This window comes from Perognathus longimembris, chromosome 3 (genome assembly GCF_023159225.1).
Source record: "Perognathus longimembris pacificus isolate PPM17 chromosome 3, ASM2315922v1, whole genome shotgun sequence".
NCBI lineage: Eukaryota > Metazoa > Chordata > Mammalia > Rodentia > Heteromyidae > Perognathus > Perognathus longimembris.
In genome coordinates this window covers 85,692,786-85,714,722 of record NC_063163.1, presented here as the reverse complement: position 1 = coordinate 85,714,722, position 21,937 = coordinate 85,692,786, and the positions used below count along the sequence as shown (strand labels likewise).

The window sequence follows — 21,937 nt, the reverse complement described above, 5'->3', positions numbered from 1 at the left end:
GGTGCTGGGGAATTGAACCCAGGGCTTTATGTATACGAGGCAAGCACTCTTGCCACTAGGCCATATCCCAAGCCCAGATTATCCCATTTTTAAGACCAAGAGGATTGATTATGAAATATGCTCATTCTATCTAAATGGGTACCTTCTCTTTTTCAAAGAAGAAACACCATTGTTCCTGGAATGTCTTATTCTATAGGTATCCAAAGTACAACATTCAGACTGCCCAGTTTAAATTTTTTTTTTTTTTTTTGGCCAGTCCTGGGCCTTGGACTCAGGGCCTGAGCACTGTCCCTGGCTTCTTCCCACTCAAGGCTAGCACTCTGCCACTTGAGCCACAGCGCCGCTTCTGGCCATTTTCTGTATATGTGGTGCTGGGGAATCGAACCTAGGGCCTCGTGTATCCGAGGCAGGCACTCTTGCCACTAGGCTATATCCCCAGCCCTAAATTTTTAAGCTGCTTAATATGTATCATTTAATTACAAAGAAATTACAGGCATAAGAATTACAGGCATAAGAGCAGATGGCACAGGACGTGGAGCTGTGACTCAAGTGATAAGAGTGCTAGTAGCTTCAGCACCCTGGCCCCGAGTTCAAGCCCCAGGACCAGCATACACACAAAAATACAAGACCTAGGGCTGGGAATGTGGCCTAGTGGTAGAGTGTTTGCCTTGCATGCATGAAGCCCTGGGTTCGATTGCTCAGCACCACATAAACAGTAAAAGCCAGAAGTGTCACCATGGCTCAGGTGGTAGAGTGCTAGCCTTGAAAAAGAAGCCAGGGACAGTGCTCAGGCCCTGAGTTCAGGCCCCAGGACTGGCAAAGCAAAAGAAAACAAGACCTCTGTATATATCCCAAGCTAGCCATGAGCTCGTGATCCTTTTTTGGGACTCCGGGCTAGAAGTTGGCTTTGAGAGTGGTGAGGCCTTCCTCCCCCGCTCCGCCCACCCCCACCCCCACCCCCACCCCCACCCCCACCCCCACCCTCCATGCCTAGGATGCGCGGAGCCTTGCGGCTTATATACTAGCTTCAGTGCTCCAGCTCGCTCCTTCCCAGGTGTGTGACCTTGGTTTATAATTAAAATTTAAATTAAAAAACAAAAGAACAGATGGCACTCCCTGCTTAGCTCTCAATTGCCTAAGACAAAGTCTCTATTTACACCACAACTGCTATGTAAATATGTTTCTACAACAGAAACCCACTTAAATTAAACCCAGTGATAGGATGCCATATGCCTACCAACTCGACCACCTTGTCTAGTAACCAGTCTAAAAGACCCTACTTACAACATCATTTTCCAAAGCCTCCAGGTCCTCACTGGCTGTGAGCTCCCCACCATCCCAGGGTTCCAGGTCCTTTTCCTTGTGTTCACCATTCACTTTAGCACTGATAGCAGAGTCAGTGAAAGCATCTGCAAAGAATGGGTTAGGTGGAAAGATCATACAATCAGAAAGCAGGCTACACTCATCTATACATCAGTTACCAATAATGAGGAAGAATTATTTTCTGATTTAGAAACTTCATTAACAACATACTTTCAAACATTTTCAATAAACCATATCAAATGTGATTAGTGTATTTTTGTCTTAATTTTGAGTCATTATATACTGTAATGTACTCAGGCAAATTTGTTAATTATATTAAAGAATATAAAGATGTTTCAATAGTGATCCAGAAATTTTCTCTAGTCTATCTAAAAGCAAATTGTATGGTTTTTCAACTTTAAATCCAGTGCTCAATGCAGGGGTCAGTATTCAAACACACTTAAAAACAGTAAGTGAAAGCATTCCAAGTGGCCCTATTTCATAGCCCTACTTGGCACAACACCATACCCAACAATGCAACTACCTGCCTCCAAAGGGTGCAGGTGGCAGGCCTACTTGGACTCCTATGCAGGAGTTTTGATTTGTGTGCTCTCCTCTGGCTTATAAGAACAGAGGTCAGGGCTGGGAATGTGGCTTAGTGGTGGAGTGCTACCCTAGCATACATGAAGCTCTGGGTTCCTCCATTCCTCAGTTCCACATAAGCAGAAAAAGCTGGAAGTAGCGCTGTGGCTCAAGTGGTAGAGTGCTAGCCTTAAGCAAAAGAAACTCAGGGACAGTGCCCAGGCTCTGAGTTCAAGCCCCAGGACTGGCAAAAAACAAAAACCAAAACAGCAATGCACCTCTACGTTGTCTAACAAAGCCAATGCTCTCTGTTGGCAGTTAGGGCTCTGTCAGACAGCCAATATCTAGAAAATGGCTAGACACAGACTTGCTTTCCTATATGCAGGCTCAAGAGGCCACCTGCCACCAGCTAGGGGACAAGGCTTCTCACCTATAGGCTCTCGGCCACTGTGCCCTAACCTATACTTCAGATTACATAAATAACCTAAGCCATCAACTCTCCTTCCATGAGGTGATCTAGAGGGATTTTAATATGGTATTCCTTCTCTAACTGTCACTCTACCACCTCACCATATTCAATGTGGAGAACACTAAAACCTGAGCAAACTGTAACCCGCAAACTGTAGCCCAAACTGGGGTGAAGTTAGAGTATGAGCATGTATGTTATTAGAATAGATTATTGCTGCACCAAAGGACAAGGTTGTCAGCTCTACCAGCTGCCTGCCTGGCCCCCCTGCAAGCAACTGGAAGTCAAGATAGCTCAAGAAGACCCAGAGCAAGAACACAGTGCAGGGCAACAAGACAGCCTGGAGCAAGAACACACAATGGGATACAGCATTCACTGGAACAAGGCTGAGGAAGTTCTTGCTTTGTTGTTTCTCTTAGCATCTATTAGCTACACAAGGGGAGAAATTCAATGCGACATTCCAGGGCTGCACTTTGGAAAACTCTCTAAGTGCTTCTATATGAGAAACTGTCATCACCAACACCCCATTAAAAGCCATAGAATAACCAAACTGGCTAAATCAATCCCTATTCTATGGCATCCTAAACGTCAGTGAATTCTTGGAAAATACTAAATATTCATGTGTATTTTCAAGGGTAAGAAATGTTTCCAAGAAACAATAATTTATATTAGAATCCCAAAACTCCTTACATTAAAAGAAAAAATAGAGCAGGGTACTCGCGGCTCATGCTCATAAACCTGCTATGCAATGGGCTGAGATCTGAGGATCCAGGTTCCAAGCCAGGCTGTGCAGGAAAGTCCCTCTGAGACTCTTATCTCCAATTAGTCACTCAAAATGTATGAGTGGAGCTGTGGCTCAAAGTGATGGAGTGCTAGCCTTGAGCAAAAGAGCCCAGGAATATCACCTAGGCCCTGAGGTCAAGCCCCACAACCAACCAAAAAATGGAAAACAATAACAAAAATGGGGCTGGGAATATGGCCTAGTGGTAGAGTGCTTGCCTCCCATACATGAAGCCCTGGGTTTGATTCCACATATATAGAAAATGCCAGAAGTGGTGCTGTGGCTCAAGTGTTATGCTAGCCTTGAGCAAGAAGAAACCAGGGATAGTGCTCAGGCCCTGAGTTCAAGGGCCAGGAATGGCACACACACACACACACACACAAAAAAAAAAAAAAAAAAACTAGAGAAAATGTGAAAAGTTGTGTAAATTTCTGTAATTTCTGTAAAAAGTGATAGAATTTTAATAATTTTAATAAGATCCTGTTAAATGTTTAATCACACTAGTTTCTGTGTGTGTGCGCACGCGCGCGAACTTGTGGGTCTGGGGCTAAACTTGGCCTGGGCATCATGTCTGAGATTTTTTTGCTCAAGGTTAGAGCTCTACCACTAAAGCCACAGCTCCACATCCAGCTTTTTGATAGTTAAACTGGAGATAAAGAGTCTTATGGACTTTCCTGCCCAGGCTGGCTTTGAACTTTGATCCTCAGAATCTCAGCATCCTGAGTAGCCAGGATTATAGGTGTGAGCCCATCTTACATTATGATTTTTATTTATTTTTATCTTTAGGCCAGTCCTGGGGCTTGGACTCAGGGCATGGGCACTGTTCCTGAGCTTCTTTTGCTCAAGGCTAGCACTCTGCCACTTGAGCCACAGTATCATTTCTGGCTTATTCTGTGTATGTGGTACTGAGGAATCAAACCCAGGGCTTCATCTAAGCTACATTCCTATCCCACTGTATGATTCTTTTTTTTTTTTTTGCCAGTCCTAAGGACTGGACTCAGGGCCTGAGCACTATCCCTGACTTCTTTTTGCTCAAGGCTAGCACTATGCCAATTGAGCCACAGTGCTACTTCTGGTCGTTTTCTATATATGCGGTGCTGATGAATTGAACCCAGGGTTTCATGTATTCGAGGCAAGCACTCTTGCTGCTAGGCCATATTCCCAGCCCCACAATATGATTCTTAACAGCTTCAAAAAAAGATCCCCAAATGGGAGCCAATGTGGACCAGCAGGTAAGCACTACAACAGCTTTTCTTTGCTGACCAAATTAGGTTAAAAGTACTACTTAATACCTTAAATCTCCTATTTACAATACATTCCATAAAGTGATTAACTATTATTACAACCAACAGTATGATTTTCTTCAAGGCAAAAATGGGGGAAAGGAAAATAAGTGCAATTTCTGTGATTCTGATCTTTCTCCCAAACTCATTTCTTTTAAAGACAAGTGAAAGTTACAGGACAAGATATACAGAATGAGATGAAAAAGTCAGAATGAAAGAGAAACCTGGCTGCAAGTACCTGATTTCAGGACAACAGAGTATCATGAGCTACAAGAGCCAAGGAACGGGTATTCTGTTACCAATAGCTATTATGCCACATTCCAATATTACAACTGTAAAACAAATTGCTCAATGTGTTATTAATAATAGGCATGTTTGGGCTGGGAATATGGCCTAGTGGTAGAATGTTTGCCTCGCATACATGAAGTCCTGGGTTCGATTCTCAAGCACCACATTTATAGAAAAAGCCAGAAGTGGGGCTGGGGATATAGCCTAGTGGCAAGAGCGCTTGCCTCGTTTACATGAAGCCCTGGGTTCGATTCCCCAGCACCACATATACAGAAAATGGCCAGAAGTGGCGCTGTGACTCAAGTGGCAGAGTGCTAGCCTTGAGCAAAAAGAAGCCAGGGACAGTGCTCAGTCCAACGCCCAGGACTGGCAAAAAAAAAAAAAAAGAAAAAGAAAAAGCCAGAAGTGATACTTTGGCTTAAGAGCTAGTGTGCTATCCCTGAGTAAAACAAAACCAGGGACAGTGCTCAGGCCCTAAGTCCCAAGCCCCAGGACTGGCAAAAAAAACAAAAAACAAAAAAAAATAACAGGCATGTTTGGGTATCCTTGTAATCTTCAGAAAAACTAATAACTACATCCTAATTGCAACTGTAAGAATTTGTATACAAACTGTATGCTACAACTCAAAAGAATATTATTTTTCTGTGATTGGCTATCACAAGAAACAAAAACAGGGGCTGGGGATATGGCCTAGTGTCAAGAGTGCATGCCTCATATACATGAGGCCCTGGGTTCGATTCCCCAGCACCACATATACAGAAAATGGCCAGAAGTGGCGCGCTAGCCTTGAGCAAAAAGAAGCCAGGGACAGTGCTCAGGCCCAGAGTCCAAGCCCCAGGACTGGCAAAAAAAAAAACATTTTCAGAGCAAGATCCAAGGAAACTGTGTCAGGAAAGATTACCTGTTTTCCCTAAGGAACTAGGGAAATCCAGAAAAAAGAAGAAACAATTATGAGACAGAAATATTTGGCTTTTTCTGGCATCACTCCCTGACTTATAAGTGTCCAATTCACAAGTGCTTCTAGAGAAGATGGAAAAAAAGGCTAAAGATTATTCCCCTGCCCGCTGCTTGACACCTCCCTGCTTCCAATACATTGTCCAGGGCCAGCGATGCCATCTGGTGGCAGTCACAATGAAAAGCCTAAACAGAAAGGTTCCTCTTGTGAGGGACCTCCCCATTACACAGGAAACAGGGTAGGTATTCTGTTTCTCAATACTTCCCCTTACTTCTCAATTATGCTTCAAGAAACTCATTTGAACTTGTCTGAGAATTTATTTGAAAGATTACAGTCCATTAAGTAAAATGCTAGAGTTGAGGTATAAATACACTTAAGTTCAATTTATGAAAATTATAAAATGAGCTGGTGCTCACAGCTCATGCCAGCAATCCTAGCTAGTAGCTACTCAGAAAGTTGAGATCTGAGGATCACATTTCAAAACCACTCCAGGCAAGGAGGTCCCTGAGAGACTCTTATCTCCAATTAAGCATCAAAAAAGCTGGAAGTGGAATTGTGGCTTAATAGCCTTGAGCACAAAAGCTCAGGGACATGAGTTCAAGAACCAGTACCTGCACCAAAAAAAAAAAAAAAAAAAAAAAATAGAAACAAGAGGGAGAGAGAGAGAGAGAGAGAGAAGCAATGTTACAAAGTGTTACATTACAGGCATGTACCATTATTCCCAGCCTTTACTGTCTTGATGGTGTCCTTTCAATCATCAAACTCTTCAATAGATTAGTCCCATTTCTCCATTTATTTTGTTGTTTTTGCCTTTGGCATCTTTCTATAAAAGTATTACCTAGGAGCTGGGAATGTCTTAGCACCAGAGTGCTTGCCCAGCATGCATGAAGCTCTGGGTTTCATTCCTCAAAACTACAGACAAAGCCAGAAGTGGCACTGTGGCTCAAGTGGTAGAGTGCTAGCCTTGAGCAAAAAGCAGCTCAGAGACAGTGCTAAGGTCCTGAGCCCAAGCCCCAGGATTGGCAAAAATAAAAATAAATAAATATAAATAAAAATTACCTGATTTGAGTAATATAAAGATTTATTCCTGTGCTTCCTTCTGAGACATATGAACATTTAACTGATCAGGAAAATGTGGTACATATACACAATGGAATTTTATGCCTCTATCAGAAAGAATGACATTGCCCCATTTATAAGGAAATGGAAGGACTTGGAAAAAGTTATACTAAGTGAAGTGAGCCAGACCAAAAGAAACATGGACTCTATGGTCTCCCTTATAGGGAATAATTAGCACAGGTTTAGGCAAGTCACAGCAGAGGATCACAAGAGCCCAATAGCTATACCCTTATGAACACCTAAGATGATGCTAAGTGAAATGAACTCCATGTTATGGAAACGATTGTTATATCACAGTTGTAACTACTTTCAACGTGCCATGTGTAACTGTAGCTTCTATTATTGATGATCTTCTTGTATCACCTTCCTGTGGTTGTACCTACACTATCTCTGTATCATATCTGAGAATATTGGAAACCGTGTATACTGGTATTAAAACTAGGAAATTAAAAGGGAATACCAAAATCGAGAGACACAGGGTAAAAAAGACAAACAACTACAAAAGCAATACTTGCAAAACTGTTTGGTGGGAAAAGGTGAGGGGGGAGGGGGAATAAGGGATGAGGTAACAGTACAAGAAATTTTTCCAATGCCTAATGTATGAAACTGTAAGCTCTCTGCAATTTAGTTTGATAATAAAAACATAAAATAAAAAAGTAAATAAAAAATTACCTAATTGAGTAATATAAAGATTTATTCCTGTGCTTCCTTCTGAGACATATGAACTTCTAACTGTCCCAACACCATCTCCTTTTTTTTTTTTTTTTAAACCAGTCCTGGCCCTCATGAACTTTTCTGCCTGGGGGGAGCTTTGAATTGGAATCCTCCATATCTCAGCCTCTTTAGTGAACAGGACTGAGCCACTTGTGCTGGGCTAAGTTTGCTGGATTGAGCTGCTATCTCTTGCATTTCCATGTGGCTTTAATGAGTCATTTTCTTAATTTTTGCAAAATCACGGTAAAAAAGGGATGAGAGATGGGCTCTGAGTCTGTAGACCAATTTCAGGGAGTACTGATATCTTGTTTTCTAAGAACATTACATATCATTTATACTTATTTAGGTCATCTTCAATTTTGTTTCATTTTGTTTTGTTTTTATTGGTCACAGAGTTTGAACTCTGGGCCTGGGGCTGTCTGAGCATTTCTGTTCAAGGCTAGTGCTCTACCACTTTGAGCCACATTCACTTCCAATTTTCTGGTGGTAACTGGAGATAACAGTCTCACAGACTTTCCTGCTCCAGCTGCCCCCGAACCCTGATTCTCAGATCTCAGCCTTCTAAGTACCTAAGATTACAGGCATGAGCCACTGCACCTGGAATTCATCTTCAGTTTGTTTCATAAATATTTTGCAGTGCTTGTGGTATGTGCTTTACATTTTTTTTTCATTCTGTTTTTAGTCTTTTGAGATAGGGGCTTGCTCTGTACATACTACAGTCTCAAACTTCAAATTTTCTAGTACTAGTACCAATATGCTTCTTTTACAATGCTGTAATCCTATTTTCTTTCTTTTTTTTTGCCAGTCCTGAAGCCTTGAACTCAGGGCCTGAGCACTGTCCCTGGCTTCTTTTTGTTCAAGGCTAGCACTCTGCCACTTGAGTCACAGCACCACTTCGGGTCTTTTCTCTATATATGGTGCTGAGGAATTGAACCCAGGGCTTCATGTATACAAGGCAATCACTCTTGCCACTAGGCCAAATTCCCAGACCCTATTTATTCTTTGAATGCTGTTACAAGTAGACTTTTGTTTCCTTAATTCTATTTTGTTGTTATTTCCTTTTTCAAAGAGCCTCTCTATGCAGCTCAGGCAGACTTCACATCCCAAGTGCTGTGTCTGCTACAAGTAAATCTGAGCTGAAATTTAGCTCAAGTTAGCTTTTTTCATAATCATGTTTGACCAAAGTGTGGAATGAATCAACTGTACAGTGTTCTTTATAAATCTAACTTGGGGGCTGGGAATATGGCCTAGTGGCAAGAGAGCTTGCCTCGTATACATGAAGCCCTGGGTTCAATTCCCCAGTACCACATATATTGAAAACGGCCAGAAGTGGCACTGTGGCTCAAGTGGCAGAGTGCTAGCCTTGAGCAAAAGGAAGCCAGGGACAGTGCTCAGGCCCTGAGTCCAAGGCCCAGGACTGGCAAAAAAAAAAAAAAAAAAAAAAGAAATCTAACTTGGTACTTAGCGCTCCTGTACTGTGTAGAGTGCATTCCCAAAGTAAAGGCTGCTCCCAACCCTGCAGATGCCACAACCACAATCTGAGAAAACACATGTGTGGAGGGACAGGGGAGATGTGTACTGGTCTGCAACCAGTACATAGTGACTCTGGGTTGTATCAACAGCACTAAGAAAAAACCTATGAGCCAATAGCTCTGTGGGCAGTGCCAACTTGTGCCAGAATGTGTTAATATTAAACCTAATTTTCTTCCAATATAAAGTGAGAAATTAAATTCTGTAACAATAAATAGCAAAGTGGTGGTTCAAAGCCAACCCAGACAGGAAAGTCCGTGAGACTTGTATCTCCAATAACTACTAAAAAAAAGCTGGGGGTGGATTTATGACTCAGCCTTGAGAAAAAGAAGCTTGAATTGGGAAGTTGGCTTAGTGGTAGAGAGTGCTTAACTAGCATGCATGAAGCCCTGGGTTTGATTCCTCAGTACCACATACATAGAAAAAGCCAGAAATGGCACTGTGGCTCAAGTGGTAGAGTGCTACCTTGAGTAAAAGAAGCTCGGAGACAGCACACATGCTCTGAGTCCAAGCCCCAAGACTAGCCAAAAGAGAGAGAGAGAGAGAGAGAGAAGCAGCAGCTCAAGGTCAGTACCCAGGCCCTGAGTTCAAAACCCTTAGACTAGCACATGGAAAAAGGTAAGAGTAGAGAGGGGTGAGGAGATGAGGCAGTAGGGTTTGTACCTAAAGCTTTCTACTTGCCAAGCATGTGGCTGTACAACTTGAGCCATGTCCTAAGCCCTTTTCGGTTTGGGGTTTTGGGGAGCTTTTTTTTGCCAGCCCTGGGGCTTGAACTCAGGGCCTGAGCACTGTCCCTGGCTTCTTTTTTGTCAAGGCTAGCACTTTGCCAACTTGAGCCACAGCGCCACTTCGGGCTTTTTCTATGTATGTGGTGCTGAAGAATCGAACCTAGGGCTTCATGTATACGAGGCAAGCACTTTGCCACTAGGCCATATTCCCAGCCCTACCTTTTTTTTTTTTTTTTTTTTTTTGGCAGTCCTGGGACTTGGACTCAGGGCCTGAGCACTGTCCTTGGCTTCTTTATGCTCAAGGCTAGCACTCTGCCACTTGAGCCACAGCGCCACTTCTGGCCGTTTTTTATATGTGGTGCTGAGGAATATTCCCAGCCCTTAGTTCTTTTTTTGAATAGGGTCTCACTTATATGCCCAATTCAACTCAGTTAATGATCTACCTGTTTATGCTTCTGATATAGCTAGGATGATAGGTATTGCCATATCACTCTCAACTTCTTATTGGCTAAGGTAGGTCACCACCAACTTTTTTTGGGGGGTGTAGGGGGGGTTGTGGGGCTTAAACTCTGGGCCTGGGTGCTGTATGAGTTCTTCAGCTCAAGGCTTTTGCTCTACCACTTGAGCCACAGTGCCACTTCTAGTTTTCTGGTGGTTAATTGGAGAAAAGAGTCTTACTGACTTTCCTGCCCAGGCTGGTTTTGAACCACGATCCTCAGTTCTCAGCCTCCTGAGGAGCTTGGATTATAGGGGTGAGCCACTGGTGCCCGGCTCATCACCAAGTTTTTGCCCAAGCTGCCCCCAAACTGTGATCCTCCCAATCTCCATCCTCGAGTAGGCAGGATTACAGTTATGAATCACTGGACTTAACAAAAGATACGCATATCATCTTATTTTTATTAAGTCCACTACGAAACATAACAGTACTTTTAACTAGTAATTTTACTTTTTTGGTTTATGTCACTGTGTTGGAACCACTGCTTTCCTTAACAGTGAGATAGGTCCCAGTTTTGTAATGTTCATGTACCAACTATAGAAGTTTTTTGGTGTGTGTATGTGTGTGTCAGTCCTGGGACTTCAACTCAGGGCCTAGGCGTTGTTCCTAAGCTTTTTCTGCTAAAGGCTAATGCTCTACCACTTGAGCTATAGCTCCACTTCTGGCTTTTTTGGTGATTAATTGGAGATAAAAGTTTCCGGGACTTTCCTGGATGGGTTGGCTTAGAACCTCAATTCTCAAAATGGTATGGCAATATCCCTGAACAAAAATGCTCAGGGACAGAGCCCAGACCCTGAGTTAAAGTCCCACAACCAACTAAATAACAAATAAAATCTCTCTTACCCCAAGTTTAAAATGTTTCTTTTATTCTGTATTAACTTTCTTATATGCTACACCTTTATTCTATTCTAACAAACATTATGTGAGTTTTGTTTTATTTTATTTATTTATTTGCCAGTCCTGAAGTATGAACTCAGGTCTTGAACACTGTCCCTGTCTTCTTTTTGCTTAAGGCTAGCACTCTACCTCTTGAGCCACAGTGCCCACTTCTGGCTTTTTCTACTTATGTGGTGTTGAGGAATAGAACCTAGGACTTCATGCCTGTTAGGCAAGCACTCTACCACTAAGCCACATTCCCAACCCCTTTAGTTTGTTTTAGATTTTCTTTTCTTTGTTGTCAACAAAAATGCATTGGAAAAAAATTTTTTTTTCTGGTATAGGGCTTGAACTCAGGGCCCTTACCGTTTTTTATACAAGGCTGGTGCTCTACCACTTGAGGCACAGTTCTACTGGATTTTGGGTGGTTAGAGATAAGAATCTCAGGGCTGGGGATATGGCCTAGTGGCAAGAGTGCCTGCCTCATATACATGAGGCCCTGGGTTCGATTCCCCAGCACCACATATACAGAAAATGGCCAGAAGTGGCGCTGTGGCTCAAGTGGCAGAGTGCTAGCCTTGAGCAAAAAGAAGCCAGGGATAGTGCTCAGGCCCAGAGTCCAAGCCCCAGGACTGGCCAAAAAAGAAAAAAGAGATAAGAATCTCATACTACCCTGCCTGCTTGGGCTGGCTTGTAACTCTGATCTTATCTCTGCCTCCTGAATAAGTGGGATTTATAGGCATGAGCTACCAGCACTGGCATTTTTTTCTTTTCTTTTAATTATGTTTTTGTCTTTTAATCTTAGCCTTCTAGAAAGCATATTACTTCTTGTTACAAAAGGTCTGTATGACCAATGTGAAGAATCCCTGGTTGATTAAATCAGCTAACCCCAGGGCAGCTTTAGAAAATGGAAGCTCACCTCTTCTTGCATAACTGGAGTCCATATCTTTAAACTGTACCACAACAAAATCTGAACATTTGAACAAAATACTCTCCATTATTTCTTCACGTTTTGGCCCCGAACTGGATTCTGTACTTTTCTCATGTGCAGCATCAAGTACCAAATCACACTAAAATGAGAAATGAGTAAATGTTATAAAACCCACAAAATAAACTTACATAACAAACTTGGTAGAATAACCACATGGGATGGTGAGGAAAAGATAAAAGGGCAACTCTGACACAGGAGCAATGGACACTTAGGTGGACATGTTAAGTTGTAACCCCTTTGCTACAAGGTTCTTGAAGTTCAGAAAATTATCTCAAATGTATTTGGCAAAAATCACTACCTCAAAAGACTTATCAAGAGAACTTGAAAATCGCACTCCTTTTTTCAGAGGTTTGATCCATAATCCATCTCACCATTCCAAAGTCCCTAAATCAAGCTGGATACACTAATATCTATATAATCCTAGCTACTTAGGAGGCTGAGATCTGAGAAGCAAGGTTCAAAGCCAGCCTGGGTAGGAAAGTCCATGTCCATGAGACTCTTGTTTCTAAGCAAGAAAAAGGTAGAAGTGGAGCTGTGGCTCAAGTCTAAGAGACAGCACTAGCCTTGAGCTTTAAAAAAACAAAAACAGGGCTGGGGATATGGCCTAGTGGCAAGAGTGCTTGCCTGCCTCATATACATGAGGCCCTGGGTTCAATTCCCCAGCACCACACATACAGAAAACGGCCAAAAGTGGCGCTGTGGCTCAAGTGGCAGAGTGCTAGCCTTGAGCAAAAAGAAGCCAGGGACAGTGCTCAGGCCCTGAGTCTAAGCCCCAGGACTGGCAAAAAATAAAATAAATAAATAAATAAATAAATAAACAAAAACAAACAAAAAGCTCAGGAACAGCACCCAAAAAACATTCAAGCCCCAAGAACAATAAAAATAAAAACCCAAATCTAAAAGGTCATTTTTCTTGCTACAGTCTTTCGTAATCACACTAAAAGTGATTTAAAAACAACAACAAGGGCTGGGAATATGGCCTAATGGCAAGAGTGCTTGCTTCATATACATGAAGCCCTGGGTTCGATTCCTCAGCACCACATATATAGAAAAGGCCAGAAGTGGTGCTCTGACTCAAGTGGTAGAGTGCTGCTAGCCTTAAGCAAAAAAGAAGCCAGGGACAGTGCTCAGGCCCTGAGTCCAAGCCCCAGGACTGGCAAAAAACCAAACCAAACCAAACCAACAACAAAGGAGGAAGCAAGCACCGGTGGTGCCTCATGCCTGTCTGTAATCCTACTGCTCAGGAGACTGAGATCTAAAGATTCAAGATTCAAATCTAGCCCTGGGCAGAAAAGTCCCTGTGAGACTCTTACCTGCAATTAACTACTCAAAAATTAAGGCCAAAAGTGGCTCTGTGGCTCAAGTAGTAGAGCACTAGCCTTGGGCACAGTGAGGCTCAGGGACAGTGCCTAGCCCCTGAATTCAAGCCCCACAACTGACAAACAAACAAAACCAATGAGACAGCACCCAGTCCCTGAGAACAAGCCCTAGGACTGGCACATAGAAAAGAGGGAAAGTATTATTTTATTGTTATAGAGTGAGCACATCACTACAAATACCTAAGCCAGAAGCTAACAAATATTTAGAAACTGGCACATGCATACAGCAGTTGATTTACATTAATAAAAAGTTAAAGACTTAAATATTACCTTGGGACTGTATGTTTTAAAAACTCCTTCATATATACCTCCGTTCTTCACTTGTACTTCACATTTGGATCCCTGAAAACATACAATTAAATTTTCATACACATAGTATACTATCCCTTCACCAGGGATAAGTGTTTCCATTTCTTATTTTGTCATTCATTATTAGCTATTCACTGATAGAATGTTTACAAACAACTTTCAAAGTATTAACAATATGTTGAACTGTCAAGATTCCTGAGGGAGGGCTGGGAAGGTGGCTTAGTGATAGAGTGCTTGTTTAGCATGCATGAAGCCCTGGGTCCATTCCTCAGTACCACATAAACAAAAAAGGCCAGAAGTGGCACTGTGGCTCAAGTGGTAGAATGCTAGCCTTGAGCAAAAACAAGCCAGGGAGAGTTTCTGAGCATTTTATCACTCGAGCCTAGCTCCCACGCCGTGCTCAGGCCCTGAGTGCAAGCCCCAGGACTGGCAAAAAAATAAGATTCCTGAGGGAGGCCTTACTCAAAGAGCTTATAGTGTGAATTTAAATACTAATGCTCAACATGTCTGACCACGCTGACAGCTAAAGACAACCAACCATAAGCAGTATTTTGTACATAACAAGGTAACACCAATGTTTACAATGAGCTAATTAGATAAAGAACTCTAATGACCTAACAAATATTACTGGAGAATCATTCACATTTAAACTTCAGACAGTCATTTGATAACTTACAACAACTGATGTAAGTATATGAACCATCCGCATATTTGCATAGATTCCGTCAAAAGAGATCTGTAATATTAAAAAAGCACTGTTAGGGATGAGTATTTATATAGCTGTATAGATATTAAAGTTAAGGTCTATCTTGTTGTAAGAAAGATTTAGTATATTTTGACCTTTGCAAAGCAGGGTTTCTAATAATGAGGTCAGTCATACAACCATGTGACTATATATGTGATAGAAAAGGAGCAAAGCTAGCCCAGGTAGAGTAGCATGAAGGTGAGGTGGCTGGAGGAACAGCTCCCCTCTCCACAGTGGCAGCAGTTATAGGGATCTAAGTACTTATTAAAATTTGCAGCCATGAGACTAGAGGCACAATTCACATGCTAGATAATGCTTGCCTAGTATGTGTTAAACAATGGGCTCTAAGCTCAATACCAAAGAAGAAAAGAGGCAACCAAAACACATACAGCCAGAATATCCTAAGGCTACATCCTTGGTGAAGGGCGCTAACTAGCTTCTCTCAAGCTTGTGAACAAGCCCCTGTCCCTGTCCACACTTAGGTGAGGCCAATCCCGCACCATACTATAGTGGTAAAGTGCTCGCCTAGTATATGTAAAGCCCTGGGTTCAATTCCTCAGCACCACATATGTAGAAAAAAGCCGGAAGTGGTGCTGTGGCTCAAGAGGTAGAGTGCTAGCCTTGAGCAAAAAGAAGCCAGGGACAGTGCTCAGGCCCTGAGTCCATGCCCCAGGACTGGCAACAAAAACAAAACAAATTTAAAAGAACTTACGGCTGGCCACCTTATGCTCTCTATGTCCACCTTAATTTCACTGATATTCAAGTTTCAAAATCTAAAACCGGAGGCCCTTTCTAAGGAAAGATTCAGAAGGATAAAATAGCCCACTAATTGAAAATTAAAGCCTAGGAGCTGGGAATATAGCCTAGTGGCAAGAGTGCTTGCCTCCTACACATAAGGCTCTAGGTTTGATTCCCCAGCACCACATATATGGAAAACGCCAGAAGGGGCGCTGTGGCTCAGGTGGCAGAGTGCTGGCCTTGAGCGGGAAGAAGCCAGGGACAGTGCTCAGGCCCTGAGTCCAAGGCCCAGGACTGGCCAAAAAAAAAAAAAAAAAAAAAATTAAAGAAAATTAAAGCCTAAAGAACTTCACTAACTCCAGTTCTAGAACAAAAGAACTGACTTCTTACTAGGACTGCATGTGACAAAAATACTTACAGTTCACATTTCACAAACAGCAATAAATAAATAAATAATTTTATATTAAGCTGTATCAATATATGAAATGTATATTAAATAAAGCTCAAATAAATTTTGCTTTGCCTTGACAATTAGTCTATGAAGGTTTCAACTACCAATTTTTCTGGAGAAATTTATGCTACTCACCGATGACTGAGGCAGTCCTTTGTTACTATTTCGACCTCTGGAAAAAAAATTAAATATCTTAATTAAATTTCATAGGATAAACTAAAAAGTAACTTCCAATTTAAAATATTGTATAAATCCATTCAAATAAAAAACAGGCTACTGGAGCTCGGAATATGGCCTAATGGCAAGAGTGCTTGCCTCCTACACATGAAGCTCTCACTTCGATTCCCCAGCACCACATATATGGAAAACGGCCAGAAGTGGCGCTGTGGCTCAGGTGGCAGAGTGCTAGCCTTGAGCGGGAAGCCAGGGACAGTGCTCAGGCCCTGAGTCCAAGGCCCAGGACTGGCAAAAAAAAAAAACAGGCTACTTGTGGAAAGGGCATATTTAACAGTGAGCCTACCTAAGTGTGTTTTTATCCATGCCTTACTGTCCTAGACCCAAAACAGGGAGCGATCACAGAATGGGAAAGACTCTAAACTGTATCAAAATCAAATAAGTAAAATCAAAAGCCTAGCCAGGCATGGTGGTGGTACATGCCTCTAATTCTCACACATACAGGGCTGAGGTAGAAGGACCAGAGTTTACTGCTAGCCTGGGTTTACATAGCAAGACAGTAAGAGCCAAAAATGTTGGGTGTTGGTGCCTCACACCTGTAATCCTAGCTATTCAGGAGGCTGAGATCTGAGGATTGAGGTTTAAAGCCAACCCAGGCAGGAAAGTCCATGAGACTTATCACCAGTTAACCACCAGAAAACTGGAAGTGGCACTGTGGCTCAAAGTGGTAGAGCACTCACTAGCCTTGAGCAAAAGAGCTCAGGGACAGTGCCCAGGCTCCAACTCCAACAACAACAACAACGAGCCCAAAAGGAATACATAGGCTACTGAGGAAAAAGGCTTATTTACATTGAACACTAATTAATAATCTTTAAGGTAAAATGGTCTCTGACATCCTATATAGAGCTAGAGATGCACTTGGGACATAGGAGCAATTACACTGACACATAGCTGCTGCACCAGTTAAAATGAGGCTTTGTAAGCGATCACCTACACAGCATTGGCTCAGTTGATGGGCATGCATCTTCAGTCAAAATGCATATACAGATATATGCACATACTCCTTAAGTGCATACAACTTAAACCTAAAAATCTTTATGATTAAACACCAAAAATAGGAAGAATGTAATACCACAGAGGAACAGTTTTGTTGGTCCCAGCTAATACATCAAAATGTATTCTTTGGATATGGTTATAATGTGTATGGCTTGGAAGTGAACTAAAGATAACCAAGGCTGGGTAGAGGAGCCTTATTTTTATTATGGCAGCTTGCTATTTTTATAACATGGCAAATGGGCTGAACACAATCAAAGTACAGTAGTAACTGATATCCCCTTCTTGGATGAGAAGGTTTAAACATTAATGTCAGCAGCCTTGAACATATCCAAATGTGCCATGACTAGCTACTTTGGCATCTCCTTCTATGGAGCTCACACCATTCAAGCAGAACAGATATGGTAAAATATTGTTAGGCTGAGTCTTGCTTGCCTTCATTCAGTCATCTTTATATGAATCCAATGGTTGTGGGGTATAACTTTTATTTTGTTGTTTTGGGTATTTTTCTCCCTGCTCCCCCTCCTCCATTTTCATGTTTGTAACTGATGTTCATTAAGAGACCGAATCCTTAGAACTGCACCACTGATGGAAGGAAATCCTACTAAGAAAGTGCGTTTCTTCGGCTGGGAATATGGCCTAGTGGTAAAGTGCTCGCCTCGTATACATGAAGCCCTGGGTTTGATTCCTCAGCACCACATATATAGAAAAAGCCAGAAGTGGCACCGTGGCTCAAGTGGCAGAGTGCTAGCCTTGAGCAAAAAGAAGCCAGAGAGGGGCTGGGAATATGGCCTAGTGGCAAGAGTGCTTGCCTTCTACACATGAAGCTCTTGGTTCAATTCCCCAGCACCACATATATGGAAAACGACCAGAAGGGGCGCTGTGGCTCAGGTGGCAGAGTGTTAGCCTTGAGCGGGAAGAAGCCAGGGAAGGTGCTCAGGCCCTGAGTCCAAGGCCCAGGACTGGCCAAAAAAAAAAAAAAAAAAAAGAAGAAGAAGCCAGAGACAGTGCTAAGGCCCTGAGTTCAAGCCCCAGGAATGGCAAAAAAAAAAAACAAAACAAGAAAGTGTGTTTCTTCACAGAGCTGTGTCACACCATCCTTTGGGCCCTCTGCTGGAAAAGTAGAATGAAGTCTAATGCTTTTTTAATTGTATCTCCTTGTATTATATAGTATTATAGACAGAATTCTATCATACCTCTGTGAATATAAAATACCTTGTACCTGCTTTATGATACTTAGTAGTGACTATGCTTTATCAGAGCTATTTTTTTTTGTTGTTGTTGTTTGCCAATCCTGGGGCTTGGACTCAGGGAGCCTCTGTCAGCATCTGTATGCAACATGTTGGGAGGCAGAGGCAGCTAGATGAAGTTCTAAGTCAGTCTGGCCTCAAAGAGGAGTTCAGGGTCTGTACAAGCAGTGCCTTTCCTTGCCAACTCTCCCTTGCAAAAGATGTGGCACATAAAAATCTGCTGCTGAACTGGGCCCAGAAACTTATGCCTACAGCTACTCAGGAAGCTGAGATCTGAACATGAAGGTTCAAAGCTGGCCTAGAAGGCAAATCCAAGACCTCTTATCTCTGAGTAAGGAGCAAAAAGTTGGAATTTGAGGTATGGGTCAAGTGACAGAGCACCAACCAGCCTTGAGCAAAAAAGCCAAGTAAAACCAAGAGGCCCAGAGGTCAAGCTCTGATATTAGCACAAGAAAAAAAATCAGCCATCAAGTGATTCCTAGTAAGGCAAACTGTTTTCAAGTGACCTTAATCATAAAACAATAATATCATTGTCCCTTAGTACCCCTGGGAGGTTAGTTCCAGGACTCCTGAGGATTCCAAAATTTGAGGTTGTTCAAAGTAAGCATGGCATTTATATTTAACCCAAGTACCTTCTGATGGCTTAAATACGTGGTACAATGAAAATAATTGTTATATTATTCAGAGAATGAATAATTTTAAAATTCTGTACATGTTCCAATACAGGAATAAATGTTCTCAAAGTTGGTGTTGGTTGGTTGTTTTTTTTTTTTTTTTCCCCTCTGTAGGCCACAGGGCTTGAACTGGAGGTCTGGGCGCCATCTCTGAGCTCTTACTAAAAAGGCTAGCACTCTACCAATTTGAACTACAGCACCTTCTGGTTTTGGAGGGTGGGGAAATTGGAAGGTGTGTTAATTGGAGGTAAGAGTCTCATTCCTGCCTGGGCTAGCTTTGAACTGCGGTCCTCAGATCTCAGCCTCCTGAGTAGCTAGGATTACAGGCTTGAGCCACTGGTGCCCAGCCCCCAAAATTTCTGAATTATGAATATCTAACTGAATCTATAATGTCAAATTGAAGCCATAAATGGCTTTCTGTTTAACCTAAGACTTTCTTATTAAGATGAAACATCTCAAAATAATCATGAAATGTAATAAGATTATGTGTTTTTAGTCAATTTGGAACAGTAAGATTGGAATACCATTTTAATAAACTAATTACATTGCCAAATTAAGCCAATTTTAAAACATTCAGGGAAAAGCACAAGAAAGAGTACAACAGACTCAACGCTGAGGCCTGGCCTGTCTTAGCCTCACCTGTAATCGACAAGAGTTTAGAACTTAGGGCTTCTCTCTTACACTCTTTGAACTCTCTCCTTCACATATACTTCACATATACCTACAGAATCTCATCAAACCCACTATGAACTAGCATTTTGCACCTCATCTACCACATCTGCTTCAGTTACAGAAAGAGAAGCTCAGCAGTTCTATTCAGCTGGGTGCCAGTGGCTCACCCCTTTAAACCTAGCTACTCAGGAAGCTGAGAATCGTGGTTCAAAGGTAGCCAATGCAGGAAAGTCCCTGAGACTCTTATCTCCAATTGATCACCAAAAAAGCCAGAAGAGCAGCTATGGTTCAAAGGGGTAGCACACTAGCTTTGAGTAAAAAGAATGAGCAAAATGAAGTCCAGTGACAGTGTCTAGGCCCTGAGTTCAAGTCCCAGGACTGGAAAGAAAAAAGTTCATACACAGTAGGTATGGCATGAGCACAAGTGTAGCACATTTCATTCTAAACTTCATTTCTGAATATCATTGCCTCTCAGAGAATAACCACAAACCTCATAATTAGATTCGACTTAATTCCTCTACATTGTTCATTCAATTACTTTTGTATTATAGAAGTGATATAAGTTGGGCACCTGTGGCTCATGCCTGTAATCCTAGCTACTCAGGAGGCTGAGATCTGGGGATCGTGGTTCAAAGCCAGCCTGGGCAGGAAAATTCATGAGACTCATCTCCAATTAACCACCAGAAAACTGGAAGTGGCAATGTGGCTCAAGTGGTAAAGCACTAGCCTTGAGCTGAAGAGCTCAGGGACAGTGACCGGGCCCAGAGTTCAAGCCCCACAACTGACCAAAAAAAAAAAAAGAGGTGATATATATAAGAGTTAGTTTCACAAGTCAGGTAATGAGTACATTTCAATTTCTATACTTTTCAAAACATCATTTGAGGGCTGGGGATATAGCCTAGTGGCAAGAGTGCCTGCCTCGGATACATGAGGCCCTAGGTTCGATTCCCCAGCACCACATATACAGAAAACGGCCAGAAGCGGCGCTGTGGCTCAAGTGGCAGAGTGCTAGCCTTGAGCGGGAAGAAGCCAGGGACAGTGCTCAGGCCCTGAGTCCAAGGCCAAAAAAAAAAAAAAAAAAAAACCATCATTTGATGTACCCACATTTAATACCATTCGTGTGTGTGTGTGTACACGTATGTATATAATTTTGCTGTAAAAGGTACTTGTTTTTTTTTTAAGTTTGCAACTGAAATTACCTTAATCTGCAGAAATGAGAAAAAAGATCACCTGAGGGCTAGGAATGTGGCTTAGCATGCCTAGCATGCATGAATCCCTGGGTTCAATTCCTCAGTACCACATAAACAGGAAAAGTTGGAAGTGATGCTGTGGCTCAAGTGGCAGAGTGCTCGCCTTGAGTAAAAGAAGCTCAAGGACAGTACCCAGGCCCTAATCTCAAGCCCCAGGGCTGGCCTAAATGCATTCATACATACATACATACACAACATTTCACTTTACCTCCTTTTAAAAAAATTTACTTGTAGGGCCAGGAGTTCGGCCTAGTGGTAGAGTGCTTGCCTAGCATGCATGAAGCCTTGGGCTCAATTCCTCAGTACCACATACACAGAAAAGGTCAGAAGTGGGGCACTGTGGCTCAAGTGCTAGACCATTAGCCTTGGGCAAAAAGAGCTCAAGGATAGTGCCAGGTCCTGAGTTGAGTTGCAGGACTGGCCAAAAAAAAAAAAAAAAAAAAAGTACTTGTAGCCTGTCCCCAAAGGCTACAAGGATTGCCTAGAAGAACTGATTACCTTGCCCTGGTGGTTGTTGTGACACTAGGTATCCTTAAACTACTGTGGACTCTGACAAAATTATTTCAAAGAGTAAAACTAAGCTGGGTGCCTGTGACTTATAATCCTAGCTACTCAGGAAGCTGGGATCTGAGGATCATAGCTCCAAAGCCAGCCTGCACAGGAAAATCAGTAAGGCTCTTACCTCTCTAACCACCAAAAAGCCAGAAGTGAAACTGTGACTCAAGGAACAGAGTGCTAGTGCTAGCCTGAGCAAAAAGCACTCCAGGACAGTACCTAGACCCCAGGATTAGCACACACAATGTAGCTCAGTGGCAAAGTGCTTGCCTAACCATCCCCAGTACCAAAAAAAAAAAAAAAGTAAAATTAAAAAATTTAAAAAGTAAAAGTAAAATGTGACTTAAGTCACATTGTGTATTTAAACAAATTATACAGCTTTGACTAATAAAGAACAATTGTTTGACAATCCAGTTTACTCAGTTGAACAAACAGTTCAGCCAGGAAAACAACTGTGATATTAAAGTAGCATAGGGCTTAGAAACCACTCATCTTCTCTCATCTACCAGAGGGCTGGATGCCCAAAAGGAATGCTAACATAACAAAGCAACATTATGTGGAACAAAGGCTCGATTT

General features: G+C 42.2%; 1 protein-coding gene across 11 annotated transcripts in view; it reads right to left on the bottom strand.

Moving 5' to 3' along the window:
• Atxn2 (ataxin 2) overlaps positions 1-21,937 on the bottom strand; it is a 78,435-nt gene that overhangs the window by 42,263 nt on the left and 14,235 nt on the right. For all 11 annotated transcript variants that reach the window (XM_048342941.1, XM_048342943.1, XM_048342942.1 and 8 more), the window contains exons 2-6: positions 15,869-15,905; positions 14,476-14,535; positions 13,761-13,832; positions 12,040-12,190; positions 1,285-1,409 (exon numbers count right to left, since the gene is read on the bottom strand). In XM_048342941.1, coding sequence (XP_048198898.1) covers positions 1,285-1,409; positions 12,040-12,190; positions 13,761-13,832; positions 14,476-14,535; positions 15,869-15,905 — 445 coding nt within the window. The remainder of the gene's footprint in view (positions 1-1,284; positions 1,410-12,039; positions 12,191-13,760; positions 13,833-14,475; positions 14,536-15,868; positions 15,906-21,937) is intronic.